We start from the raw sequence: 15,216 nt of genomic DNA on the forward strand, positions 1-15,216 counted from the left end.
TTGTGAGCCCGTGCCTGACAGGGCTCACTAAGCCAGGATTTTTCTGGCTCCCATGGGGCCTGGCCCAAAAAAATCCAAGGAAAACTCACCAAGACCTGTTTGGGACAGCCATTCAATTCAGGTAGTTGTGTGGTCAGACATGCCAAGGGGCCAAGCGCGCAGATAATGGAATCCAGCAGCACTGACAGACTGCCAGACACAGCCACCATTCCCTGGAGAGCATTAAAGGAGAGGAGACTGTAACTGCAATCACATCCTGGTGTTCCCTCCCATGTGCTGGGTGATCTCCTCACATGCTTCTTTAAATCCTGGGTAGTTCTACTCATACAACACAAAACTTGAAGCAGAAATGGAAGGATCTATTCTGATGACTCTGTAAGTTATTTAAAAAGAAAATGTTTACAATACATTCCCAGGTTTCCCTTCTATATTCCTAACCCACCTTACCCCCTGTGTGACCTTGGGGAGTCATTTAACACCTCTCTTCTTATTAGGAATAGTGTAAAAAAAAAAAGGCCTTACTTACCTCTGAGAGCTGTTGAGAAGATTTCTGGAGATCATGTATGTAAACGTATGTTTAGACTCAATAAATACACCTTAAATTCAATTACTGTAAGAAATTTATAGCCCTGCACATTCACATTTAACATAAACACACTTTTCCACTTCTGAGGCTTTTGAAAACTGATGACACCATTTTTCTGGGTTGGGTTGTTCCCTCCCCACAGGGAGTAAATTTGATTCATTGCAAATTTTAACATCTCGAGTGCTTCATATTGTCTATATTGTTGTGATTCAAAGAGATAACAAAGACCGCCTGCTGCAAATATGTGTGTCCAGCTCTTATACAATCTGTTTTGACCAGAACCACTGTGAGGATGTCATCTTGGGAAGCAGCATAGTAGAGATCTCAAAGAGAATAAGCTCTGGACTCAAGCCTGCCTGGGTCCAGACCCTGGTTCCCTCACTTACTGCTTTTGTATCTGGGCAAGAGGCTTACTGTCCTGTGCCTGTAACACAGAGTATTAATAGTACCTGTATCGGAGGGGATTAAGTGAGATAATAAAGAATGTTGGATGGTGCTCTGTATGTAGTTAAGTGCTCAAGAAACATCAGCAATTGTTACTGTTATTAGCAAAATCTTCATCTGCAAAACTGCTTCTTTTGGCTGCCTGCTAGGTCTCTCCTCTGGGATATTTCTTGATCTCACCATGCTGTTAAGAGAACCTTCCCATCCAAATCCTCTCCTCCTCCTAGCACCTATTTCTCTGCTGAAATCACCACCATCCATATGACTATCCAGTTTCAAGGCCTCAGCCACTGTCGACTCTTCCTTTTCCTCATCCTCCTCGTCCACTATCTTCCCTCTACACCATCCAGCAGAGGCAGTACATACAGCAAACGGCTGAGAGCATGGAACTTGATGTCACACGACCAAATCCAAGTCCCTGCTTCAATGCTTGGGGCTGAGCTCTAATGCAAGTTACTTAATCTCTTTAAGCCTCTGTGTTTTCTTCTGTAAAATACTAAACCGAAACAAAACCCACGGCTGTCCAGTCAATTCCGACTCATAGCGACCCCACAGGATAGAGTAGAACTGTCCCATAAGGTTTCCAAGGAGCGGCTGGTGAATTCGAACTACCAACCTGGTTAGCTGCCAAATTCTTAACCACAGTGTCACCAGGGCTCCTTCAGTAAAATAGAGGAATCAAAAAATTCTGCCTCACAAAGCTGCAGTGTGAGTTAAATGAAACAGTTCATATAAAACACTAGGAACCAAAGCTGGCTGAGTAAGCATTCAATGTTAGCAATTATTAATGTTATTCCACTACCTCTGCCCTACAGTTAATTATAGCTAATATTTTATGTCTGACTCTCCTAATGGAATATATGTTCCCTCGGGGGAGGAACGATGTTGTATTCCTTTTTATATCCTCCCAATAACTATTGGTGTTCTGTGTATAGTAAGCTCTCAATAAGCATTTGTTGAATTAAATTCAAATTTCTGTCGTGTCTAGACTACTGTAATAACTTCTCCTCGCTTCTGTTCTCTTTTTACCTCCAATCTAAGAAGATATTCTTAAAGAAAACCAGATGAGAGCACTAATCACATCCCTCCCTACTCAAAAAATCCCTGCAGTTCCTAAGCAGAAAAGTATAAACACTTCGGGATGTTCACGAAGATCCCCTGTAATCTGGGCTCTACCTTAACTTTTAGCCCTTCTCCACATCATGAACTGTATGTTCCAGTTTAGTAGGTTTCATAATTTTAGCAGTAAAACCCTTTTTCAAGTAAAACCCCAATATATACAGCAGCTAAAAGATTTGGTTAAAATGTGTGTGTGTGGTGGGGGGGGGGGGGGGTGTCCAGAGTTCCACTGGGCCTCCATTAATCCTTCTCTGCAGAAGACGCTGAGGTTGAGAATCAGATGTACACTGTTTTCTTAGCTTGGAGTGTCTCTCCACCATCTCCACAGGCCCAAACCCACTTACCATTTGTGATGGTTAAGGCTCTGTGTCACCTTGGCTGGGCCATTATTCTCACTGGTTTGGTAGTTCTAATTTAGTTTGGCAGTCGTATGATGTTGTGATCACTTCACGATGAGACTTGATATAATGTGATCACCTCCATGATGGGATCTGCTTTGAGTAGCCAATCAGTTGAAAGGGAGTTTTCTTGGGTGTGTAGCCTGCATCGAATATAAGTGGACATTCTGGCAAGGCTTGTGGGCTTTTGCTCACTTGGGATCCTGCAGCTGGCTCCTGTTCGTCTGACCTCCAGTTCTTGGGACTTGAGCTAACAACTTACCTGTGGTCTTGCTCGCCGATCTTGGGATTCGTTGATCTTTGCAGCCTGTGAACAAAAGGCCTGTTCCCTGACCTGCTGATCTTCGGTTCACCAGCCCCTGTGGCTACGTGAATCTGGAGAAGCCTCCATGGACCTGGGACATTCCAGCCTCTACAACTGCATGAGCCATTTCCTTGATATATATATCTCTTTATATATTTATATGCTTTACTAGTTTTGCTTCTCTAGAGAACCCAGCCTAAGACACCCTCAAGGTCCAGTTTGAATAATACCGCCCTTTCCACAACACCTCCTGATTTCTTCTTAAGTCTTGTTGTTCTTCAACAGTCCTTTAACTACTTAAGGTAGCACAGTACCACAGAATGAGAAGAGGGATGGAAATGGGCAAGTTGGACTCTATTTCCAGCTTTCCCTACTGGCTGTGCAAACCTGGAGTAGTCACTTAATTTTCCTGGACTTTCGGGTATTTAATCTTTGAGTGAACTGTATAAATCAATGTTCCCTAAAGTGTGGTATGCAATTTCAGGTGGTACATAGGTGAATACTAATTATTTTGATAGTTATATATCTATCCATTTTGATACGTATTAGAAAAAATTTCCCCAGAATATCACACTTGTGATATTAAGTATATTATTGTGAAAGCATGGGTAGATTTATTTAAATAAAAATATAAAATAAGTAATAGTATAAGTGGTATGTGGAAAGTGCAAAATTGTGAAATTACATGCAAATTATTAAAGTCTGGGGGAAAAAAAGTAGAAGGGAATGGGACCTGGTTGCTGATGGGAATGGTTTTTTTTTGAGGGGGGTGATGAAAAATGTTCTAGAACTAGAGAGTGGTGATGGATCCACAACTCTGTGAACACACTGTTGTTATTAGGTGCTGTGGAGTTGATACTGACTCAGCAACTCATGTACAACAGAACGAAACGCTGCCCAGTCTCACGCCATCCTCATAATCATTGCTATGTTTGAGACCACTGTTGCAGCCACTGCGTCAATCCACCTCATTAAGGGTCTTCCTCTTTTTCACCGATCTTCCACTTTACCAAGTGTCTTAGTCATCTAGTGCTGCTATAACAGAAATACCACAAGTGGACGGCTTTCACAAACAGAAATTTATTCTCTCCCAGTTTAGGAGGCTAGCAGTCTGAATTTAGGGAGCCAGCTCCAGGGAAAGGTTTTCTCTTTGTTGGCTGTGGAGGAAGGTCCTTGTCATCAATCTTCCCCTGGTCTAGGAGCTTCTCAGTAGCGGGACCCTGGGTCCAAAGGACACACTCCATTACAGGTTCTTCTTTCTTGATTGTATGAGGTTCCTGTCCTTGCTGCTCGATTCTATTTTATATCTCAAAAAAGACTGACTCAAGATACAACTTAATCCTGTAGACTGAGGGCTGCCTCATTAACTCAGCGGCCTCTAATCCTGCCTCATTAACATCACAGAGGTTAGGATTCACAACACATACGATAATTATATCATATCACAAAATGGTGGACAACCACACAATACTGGGAATCACAGCCTTGCCAAGTTGACACACATTTCTGGGGACACAATTCAATCCATAATGGCAATCATGATGTCCTTCTTCAGGGATTGGTCCCTCCTGATAACACGTCCAAAGTAAGAGAGACAAAGTCAAGCCATCCTCACTCCTAAGGAGCATTCTGGCTGTACTTCTTCCGAAGACAGATGTTTGTTCTTCTGGCAGTCCATGATATATTCAGTATTCTTTGCCAACACCATACTTTAAAGGCATCAGTTCTTCTCTGGTCTTCCTCACTCACTGCCTAGCTTTGGCATGCAGATGAGGTTAATGAAAACACCACAGCTTGGGTCAGGTGCACCTCAGTCCTCAGAGTGACATTTTTGCTTTTTAACACTTTAAAGAGATCTTTTGCAGCAGATCTGCCCAATGCAATATGTCATTTGATTTCTTGACTGCTGCTTCCATGGGTGTTGACTGTGGATCCCAGTAAAACGATATCCTTGAAGTCAATAAATTCTGCACTTTAAAGGAGTGAATTTTATATGGTATGTGAATTGATAAGGTGGTTATAAAAAAAAGTGGACTAGAGAATCTGTGACGCTCTTATTTCTGGTTACCATATATAAGTAACTCACTCATAGCAACTACTCATAGAAGCTGGCTTGTTGTAAATTGTTAAATATATACATATTCTATCTTTCCAACTAGACTTTAAGTTTCCTGATCATAGGTACACTTTGCTGTTCAGATTTTCTATTCCCCTGGGTTCCTGGAGTAATGCCTAGGTCCTCAACAAATATTTGCTAAACTAAACAGAAATATCAGAAGAAAATTTGGTATATGGAAGATGCTTAAAATAAATCATTTTTACTTCTAGCTTTTTAGGAAATGTAAGAATGGCTAAATATGAAAAATAAATAAGAGTCACACGAGATAGAGCTTCATCTCTTGTGGACTTTGGTATTTTATTTGTTGAGTAACTATTCAACTCCCACACAGAAGCAGGTGAATAGCTTAAAAATGGTTTTAGTAGGTTAGACTGACGTCTTTGCTGAAATGTTCTATTAGAATCCATTGGAAAGCTGAACTACCTCATTACTGAGTTAGCCACAGGGCAATATGGTTAGAAATTGAATAGGGTAATAGAAATGGAACACGACAGCTTTGTAGGTTAAGCGACTTTGAAAGTGAAGCTTAAAAGGACAAAAATTTCCTTAGGGCACACAGCACTGTATAACTCAAGTGCTGAGTGATGAAGAACTTGAGAACTTCACCTTCCCTATTTGCTACCTATTTTCAAAGAAGTAGAGGAACTCTTAACCTCCTATATAATCTGTCTATGCAAAATCTTGCTGTAAATGCATAGAAAAATTCAAACTCTTAGAACTTCAAGTGATCAAAAGTGCCATGGAATTTATATTCATCTTTTCAATTGCTTTTTTTTTTTTTTAATTAAGTTACAGGGTATTCTAATTTCTTTTGGTGCCAGTATTTCAATAGGATGGTATTATAAACTCTGAGAGCCAGTAGATAGATTACAAATCTCCAGATGTTTCTATTACCATGACATCTTCTTTATCACAGTATCTTCAGCATCTGGCATGATCAGCACAAAGTTGCTCAATGAATGCAGTTGAGTGAGTGACTGAATCCAAGTTATGTGAGAAACCAGGCTCACGCCACTGAGCGTTGTACTCACCTCAGTTTCCTGCAGGCGGTGTCCAATGAGGCTTAGGGACTCTCCCAGCAGCTGAAGATGAGCAGCAACATCAATGGGCTCTGTCTCAGGGGCTTTGGCTGGTGAGCTTGGTAACAGTATGGTGCTGGGTGGGGACTTCTTTTGGGGTGACAGGACTCCTGTAGAAGAAGCTGAGAAAAGAGGGATAAAACAGAGATGAAACTTGCCTGCGGCCTTGACCACCACAAAAACGTTCTTCCTGATTTTCCCATTTAATGAGCTACACCAGGCACTGGCGAAACTATGCCCTGTGTGACAAATCAGCTCCGTGACTTTTTTTTTTTTTTAAGTTTACTGTGTTTTAGGTAAAAGGTTACAATGAAAATTCATTACTCATTCAAAAAGTTATACACAAATTGTTTTATGACACTGGTTGCAATCCTCACAATGTATCAGCACTGGCCCCCTTTCCCTTTACATCCTGGGTTCCTTGTGTCCATTCACCCAGGTTTCCTGTCCCTTCCTGCCTTTTTGTCTTTGCTTTTGGGCAGGTGTTGCCCATTCAGTCTTGGATACTTCATTGAACTAAGAAGCATGTTCCTCTTGTGTTATTGTCTGTTTTATTAAAAAAACAAAACAAAAAACTCTGTTGCCGTCGATTCCAACTCATAGTGGCTCTATAGGACAAAGTAGAACTGCCCCATAGAGTTCCAAGAAGAGCCTGGCAAATTCGAACTGCTGACCCTTTGGTTAACAGCCATGCCACTTAGCCACTATTCCACCAGGGTTTCCTATTTGTTTCATAGACCTGTCTAATCTTTGGCTGAAAGGTGGACTTTGGGAGTGGCTTCAGCTCTGAGTTAGCAGGGCATCTGTGGGCCATAGTCTTGTGGGTTCCTCAAGTCTGTGTCAGACCAATAAGTCTCATCTTTTTTTGTGAATGTGAATTTTGTTTTACGTTTTTCTGCTCTGTCTGGGACCCTCTGTTGTGATCCATGTCAGAGCAGTTGGTAGTGATAGCTGGGCACCATCTAGTACTTCTGGGCTCAGGCTGGTGGGAGCTGTGGTTGATGTGGTCTATTAGTCCTTTGGACTAGTATTTTCCTTGCGTCTTTGGTTTTCTTCATTCTCCTTTGCTCTGAACATGGTGGGACCAATACATACATTTTAGATGGCCGCTTGCAAGCCTTTAAGATCCCAGACGCTACTCACCAAAGTAGGATGTAGAATATTTTCTTTATAAACTATGTTATTCCAATTGACCTACAAGTCCCCTGAGACCATGGTCCCCAGCCCTCGGCTCCAGTAACTTGGTCCCTCAAGGTGTTTGGATGTGTCTAAGAAGCTTCTATGGTTTTCCCTTAGTCAAGTTGGGCTGACTTCCCCTATATTGTGTGTTGTCTTTCCCTTCACCAAAGTTAACACTTGTCTACTATCTGGTTAGCAATTTCCCTTCCCCACTTCTCCCCTCCCTCATAACCATCAAAGATTATTTCTGTCTGTATGCAAACCTTTTCTTGGGTTTTTATAGCAGTGATCTCATATAATATTTGCCCTTTTGTGATTGACTTATTTCCTTCGGCATAAAGCTCTCCAGATTCATTCATGTTATGTTTTATGGATTCATCATTGTTCTTTATTGATGCATAGTATTCCATTGTGTGTATGTACCATAATTTGTTTATCCATTCGTCTGTTGATGGGCAATTAGGTTGTTTCCACCATTTTGCTATTGTGAATAATGCTTCCATGAACATTTGTGCGCATTTGTCTATTCGTGTGATGGCTCTTATTTCTCTAGGATATATTCCTAGGAGTGGGACTGCTGGATTGTATGGTATTTCTATTTCTAACTTTTTAAGGGAGGTGCCATATCATTTTCCATAGTGGTATTAGCACTTTACATACCCACCAGCAGTGCACAAGAGTGCCAATCTCCTAACAACCTCTCCAACATTTGTTATTTTCCGTTTTTTTCATTAGAGCCAGTAATGTCGGCATGAGATGGTAACACACTATAGTTTTTTTTTTTTTTATCGTGCTTTAAGTGAAAGTTTATAAATCAAGTCAGTTTCTCACATAAAAACTTATATACACCTTGCTACATACCCCCAATTGCTCTCCCCCATAATGAGACAATCTGCTCTCTCCCTCCACTCTCTCTTTTTGTGTCCATTTCGCCAGCTTCTAACCCCCTCATCTCCTCTCCAGGGAGGAGATGCCAACATAGTCTCAAGTGTCCACCTGATCCCAAGAAGCTCACTCCTCACCAGCATCCCTCTCCAACCCATTGTCCAGTCCAATCCATGTCTGAAGAGTTGGCTTTGGGAGTGGTTCCTGTCCTGGTCCAACAGCAGGTCTGGGGGTCATGACCACTGGGGTCCTTCCAGTCTCAGTCAGACCATTAAGTCTGGTCTTTTTACGAGAATTTGAGGTCTGCATCCCACTGCTCTCCTGCTCCCTCGGGGGTTCTCTGTTGCATTCCCTGTCAGGGCGGTCATCGGTTGTAGCTGGGCACCATCTAGCTCTTCTGGTCTCAGACTGATGTAGTCTCTGGTTCATGTGGCCCTTTCTGTCTCTTGGGCTTGTAATTACCTTGTGTCCTTGCTGTTCTTCATTCTCCTTTGATCCAGGTGGGTTGAGACCAATTGATGTATCTTAGATGGCCGTTTGCTAACGTTTAAAACCCCAGATACCTCTCTCCAAGGTGGGATGCAGAATGTTTTCTTAATAGATTTTTTTATGCCAACTGACTTAGGTGTCCCCTGAAACCATGGTCCCCAGACCCCTGCCCCTGCTACGCTGGCTTTCAAAGCATTCAACTCACTGTAGTTTTATCTGCATGTCTCTAATGGGTAATATCACCAGCATTTCCTCATGTGTCTGTTAGCCTGCCTGAATATCTTTTTTGCTGAAGTGTCTGTTCATATTGTTTGCTTATTTTTTAACTGGATTATTTGTCTTTTTGTTATTGAGGTGTTGAAGTATTCTATAGAGTTTAGAGATTAGACCCTTGTTGGATGTTGTTGTTGTTAGGTGCTGTTGAGTCAGTTCCGACTCATAGCAACCCCATGCACAACAGAACGAAACACTGCCCAGTCCTGCACAGTGTTGGATATGCATAGCCAAAAAATTTTTCCCAGTCTGTAGGTTCTCTTTTTGTCAAGTTTATTGATGAGTGTAAATGTTTATTTTTTAGAAACTCCCAATTATCTAGTTTATCTTATGGTTTTTGTGCATTGTTAGTTATGGTTTGTATTCTATTTATGCCATGTATTAGAGCCCCTAGTGTTGTCTCAATTTTTTCTTCCACGATCTTTATCGTTTTAAGTTTTATATTTAGGTCTTTGATCCACTTTGAATTAGTTTTTGTGTATGGTATGGGGTATGGGTCCTGTTTCATTTTTTTTTACAGACAGACATCCAGTTTTGCCAACACCATTTGTTAAAATGATTGTCTTTTCCCCATTTAACTGACTTTGGTCCTTTGTCAAAGATCAGCTGACAATAGGTGGATGGATGTGACCTGTTTTTGTATGGCTTGCAAGCTAAGAATGGTTTTATGTTTTTAAAGGGTTAAAAACGCCACCCCCCCCCCAAAAACAAAAACACACAAACAACAAAAAGAATATAAGACAGAGACTGTGTATGGCACAAAATATCTGCTATCTAGCCCTTTACAGAATAGTTTGCTAACCTCTAATCTATGTTATCTAAATTTGAACATTGTTTTTGCACCCCACAATATGCAGTAATAATACCTGGATATCAAGATCTGCTTCTAATATAAGTTGCTCTCCTAATTTCCTAGTAAGGAAGCAAAATCTACAGTGCTGTAGGGAAAATTAAGAACAGGAGGGGGATATGGTCACTACCTTTTACTTTCACGGAACCTTCAGAACTGGATGCTTTTCTTTTCACAGTTGTGGCTTCTGCTTTGTTCTGCTTGTGCTGCAGATATTGAGCTTTCTGCTTCCAAATCTGCAGTCAGATCAGGGCAAGATAAATTAAAAAGGACAAAATAGTAAGAGGGAAAGTAGTCATGGGAGGACAGAATGAAGAAAAGAAAGGGCACAGTGGAGGGCAGCAGACAGAGCGTTAACACTAACTTTTTAAGGTGAAGGTTACTGAATAGGTTTCAGACTATTATTACATTAATATCTTAGAGAACTACAAACATTCCTCAATGCTGATGGGATAATCGCAGTATTATTTTTAGACTGCTCTAGGGTTGAGCCCTGGTGTCACAATAGTTAAGTGCTCAGCTGCTAACCAAAAGGTTGACAGTTCAAACCCACGCAGCAGCTCCATGGGAGAAAGACCTGACGATCTGCTCCTGTAAAGATTACTGCCTAGACAATCCTATGGAGCAGTTCTACTCCATCACATGGGGTTGCTAGGAGTCAAACCCCTGTGACAGAGTAGAACAGGCTTGAAATGTAAAATCATAGAGTAAACATCTGTCTCAGTATAATGTCCATGTGGTTTAAATATTTCCTCTAGCTTGCTGGTTGGTAGGGTAACAATGACATGGAAAACGGCAACTAAGGATAATCTACCTTGGTGAAACATATTTTAGTTGTTTGACTCAGATGAGCTGTTCCTTAAAGCAGGATGACAGTTCTAATTCCTAGACTATAATTCTAGTTCCATATAATCCAATTGGAAAGTGACTATAAATGATTCAGATATGACTATTACTGTCTTGTTAGCTTCTTGAAAATAGGTACATTATGTATTAATGGTTATGAGGATGATGACCTAGAACCTAGTTACCTAGTAGACTTACTTCCATGTTTTTGTTTGTGGTAACTATTAAGTGAATGACTCTCTGCAGATGTCAGGCTACAGCTTTTGTACTAGAGGGTCTTGATTTTGGATTCTCTTTTAACACTTTAATCACTGTCCAAGTTAGGTCATCTTCAGGCTCAAATGTAAGGTTGTTAGAAAAAAAATCAGACAAGGTTAAAAAAGACAGTGTCTCTGCCACTAAATCTTTGCCCAGGATAAATTGGCACTAACACAGTGCCCTCAGTGAAACCATTTTCGCTGGATGGTCTACAAGAGAATTACACATTTTGGGAGGCACAAACAATGGAAAAAGTGTTGGTAAGAAGGTGTACTTACCAGTTTGTCCTTTTCTGGTAATTGCTTCCATACCTCAGCCAATTTTTTACTAAGTTCCCCAAAATCTGGCATAAAAGAGTAAAAAACCCAATATAATAAAGGGTTAACTATCAACAAAACATATGATTGACGAGAGCAAACACAGGAAAAAGCTTTTTGAAGATCATACTTAAATATCAAAAGACCTTTCAGAAAAACCAATCCAAACCAAACTCCATCAGTTTTCTTCTGATTCTTTTCTATCTGAAAGGGGCTATTTTTGACAGCGTAAGATAGGTTCAAATTCTCACACATCTCTCTAGGGATCTATTCCTCACACATCTCTCTGGTGTATTTTAATCTGCTTCCACAATAGAGGGCTTATCGATTTAGGCTAAAGAAAATATGTTTGGTAGAATTTTATAAAAGTAAAGATGTTAAGCTTCTACCACATTTCTGAGAGATCAGAACCAAAGAAGAACTTCCTTACACCAGGCTGGAAGCAATCCTTCAGATGTGTAATTATATCATCCCACTTCCATGTGTATAATGGTTTTATGCTTTCCAAAGCACATTCCCGTCTTTCATGGCACCTCATGCGTACCTCACAACAACCTTGTGGGGTGGATGGGGCAGCTATTTACACATTAGGAAAATGACATGTGTAGAAGTTAAGTGATTATTCAAGGTCTGTGATGTGGTATTTTCTCGCTTCACTAGTTTTGAATACAGAGATAAATATGAATAATATAAGTTATCTCGGCTACAACTCTATAACAAGGACAACTTAAGAAAAAGGTCAAACGTAGAATCTTGTAATATGACACCAACAGACATTATCACATAAAGGTATTTACACATAAAACATATTATGCATATTCATGTATGAACTGTGCTTCCTAAAATTGAATTTTATATTATGTACCTTTCCCATTTTATCAGTGTTAAGAGGTGTAAAAGAGAAAGCTTTTCTAGGATGGGGTAAACGGGCAAAAAAATACAGTGACTTGTAGAACTGAGGAAAGAAATGAAATTTGTATTTTTTTAATACTAAGTGGAGAAGTTGCCTGTTGACTTGCTGATTTAATTGCACCATTCTCAGAGAGACAAATGAGTAATACAAAAAGCTAAAGATCAGAAATGTCCTTACCTATACCTGGATGATCAGCCACAATGGTTACGCGATATTCTTTACAAAACACCTGGTAGGCCGACATGTTCTTCTTTTTTGGCTAGTGCCACAAATAGAAGAGGATAAGACTTAACCAGAACATACATTTAGCAACCTCGAATCTATGGTAACAAAATAGAAAGGATACCGATACTTTTTCATCAGTGGAAAGAATTCCAAACCACTAACCAGCTTTCTTAAACAGGATAACTAATTTTTAATCCATATTATTTATCACACAAGAGATGAATGTTGGTTTTACTTTCAGAAGGTAAAAACCACGCTAAGTTATTTTTAGATTTTTCAGGTTGTTGCACCCACATGACACTTGTGATGATTTGGTCATATTGTAAAGTCATTCATCCTTCCTACAGACAATCCTATGTTAGCGTATCTTCTGGAACTAAGTGCTAAGATCTTTGCCTCTTCTGGGGTGTCTACTTTTCTCATCTTTGAAAGTAAGAAACCATAATAAGAACCAAAAAACTGGTACTTCCCTTTAAATTTTGCTGCCAGAAAGCCAGGAGCCAAATCTGTGTTCTTTTTGTTTCCTTGGTTTAATTTGTAATGCTCTAACTTCTCTGTTCCTGTTCAACTGGCACTTGTAGTTTACCATTATTTTATTATTTACGTTCTTGTGGCTGAAGGTAGGAAGTAAATAAATAACTGAAGACAATTCTTGGGTAGTCAGTGCAAGATGAACCTCTTCTACTTCAACAAACTGTTCTGTACTACTTCCGCCATGTTTTTCTTCACTGGATTATGACAAATTCCAAAAGCAAAGTATAACTTTTGAGACACAAAAATCATACACTTTTTAGGCCAGTTCAATGAGGGGTATTTAAACAGAGGGTGATACTACCATGCATTCCATTTTAAAACTATCCATAGACTGAGGAGAAAAAGTTAGTTTTCCTACTTGGAAAGGGGCATTAGATTTTACCTGTCTAAACCTCTTACTTTGTATATGAGAAAAAGGATACTCAGAAAGACAGTCATGGGCCCGCAGTCTGACGACTAAGCTACTTATACCATCACCAAGACTACAGTCTGGGTGGACTGACTTCCAGGGCTATACATTATGCTATGCTTACACAGGACCAGAGAAAGAAAATATGTTCCTCTCTTATAGAAAAAGTTACTATTTAAAAAAAAAAAGTTTTACCGTTTTATAACCTATATCTGATAAACTGAGATGTTTTCAGTATGGCTTCCTAAGAACTCATCTGGAAGCATCAAAATATGGTCGCAGATAGTAGACACTTGTTATTTTTGGTGATGAGAAAAGCAATACTCAATATGGGTGTAATCTGCATGACTTGTCCAAGGTAAATGAAGACACTAAGTATGCAAGAATAAGGGACAATTTCAGTAAATGGTGTAACATACAATTTTGCAATAATAATAAACAAAAAAAAATTGTATGTGGTTACATACGCAGATACGTATGCATATATGTGTATAGAAAGGCACATGTGAGTATATGGGTGTGCATGTATAGGTGTATCCATATGCGTATGCATATATGTATATGTGCACTACATAATATTCATACATATATTAAGCCACATATATGAATGTCTATGCAGTGTGCATAAACATGCACATACATAGTCATATATAATAAACCACCCCCACGCATCTGTCAGTTTGTCGTACTGTGCGAGCTTATGAGTTCCTGCAATGCTGGAAGCTGTGCCACCAGTATTCAGATACCAGCAGGCCCAGCCATGGCGGACAGGTTTCGACTGAGCTGCCAGACTAAGACAGTCTAGGAAGAAGGACCTGGCAATCTACTTCTGAGAAGAATTAGCTAGTGAAAACCTTATGAATAGCAGTGGAACACTGTCTGATACAGCCCCAGAAGATGAGTCCCTCAGGTTGGAAGGCACTCAAAATACTACTGGGGAAGAGCTGCCTCCTCAAAGTAGAGTTGACCTTAACAACGTGAATGCAGTCAAGCTTTCGGGACCTTCACTTGCTGATGTGGCACAACTCAAAATGAGAAGAAACAGCTACAAACATCCATGAATAATCGGAACGTGGAATGTACAAAGTATGAATGTAGGAAAATTAGAAATTGTAAAAAATGAAATGGAATGCATAAACTTTGATATCCTAGGCATTAGTTAGCTGAAATGGACTGGTATTGGTCACTTTGAATCAGACAATCATATGGTCTACTATGTTGGGGATGACAAATTGAAGAGGAGTGGTGTTGCATTCATCGTCAAAAAGAACATTTCAAGATCCTGAAGTACAATGCTGTCAGTGACAGGATAATATTCACATGCCTACAAAATTTTTTTTTTTTTTTACAGGGAAGACCAGGTAATATGATGACTACTATTCAAATTTATGCACCAACCACTAAGGCCAAAATGAAGAAACTGAAGGTTTTTTACCAGCTTTTGCAGTCCGAATTGATCGAATATGCAATCATGATGCACTGATAGTTACTGGTGATTGGAATGCGAAAGTTGCAAACAAACAAGGATTGGCAGTTGGAAAATATGGTTTTGGTGATAGAAATGATATTGGAGATTGCATGACTGAATTTCATAAGACCAACAACTTCTTCAATGCAAATACCTTTTTTCACCAACACAAATGGCGACAATACACATGTACCTCGATGGATGGAATACAGAATACAGAGGAATCAAATCGACTACATCTATGGAAAGAGATGGATATCACGGAAATGCTCGATTTCATCAGTCAGAACAAGGACAGGGGCTAACTGTGGATCAGATCAATTACTCATATGCACGTTCAAATTGAAACTGAGAAAATCAGAACAAGTCCATGTGAGCCAAAGTATGACCTTTAGTACACTGCACCTGTATTTACAGGCCATTGCAAGAACAGATTTGACCCACCGAACACGAATGACCGAAGACCAGATGAGTTGTGGAATAACATCAAGGACATCAGACGTGAAGAAAGAAAAAGGTCA

At 39.9% G+C, this 15,216-nt stretch overlaps 1 protein-coding gene across 6 annotated transcripts in view; it reads right to left on the reverse strand.

Moving 5' to 3' along the window:
- The window catches only part of HMGXB4 (HMG-box containing 4), a 48,781-nt gene that overhangs the window by 4,597 nt on the left and 28,968 nt on the right, over positions 1–15,216 (reverse strand). For 5 of the 6 annotated variants that reach the window (XM_064283644.1, XM_064283642.1, XM_064283645.1 and 2 more), the window contains 5 exons: positions 12,237–12,318; positions 11,108–11,172; positions 9,856–9,961; positions 6,002–6,171; positions 90–212 (listed from right to left, as the gene is read on the reverse strand). In XM_064283644.1, coding sequence (XP_064139714.1) covers positions 90–212; positions 6,002–6,171; positions 9,856–9,961; positions 11,108–11,172; positions 12,237–12,318 — 546 coding nt within the window. The other variant, XM_064283643.1, reaches the window with a different exon arrangement.

Source organism: Loxodonta africana, chromosome 4 (genome assembly GCF_030014295.1).
Source record: "Loxodonta africana isolate mLoxAfr1 chromosome 4, mLoxAfr1.hap2, whole genome shotgun sequence".
In the NCBI taxonomy this organism is placed as follows: domain Eukaryota; kingdom Metazoa; phylum Chordata; class Mammalia; order Proboscidea; family Elephantidae; genus Loxodonta; species Loxodonta africana.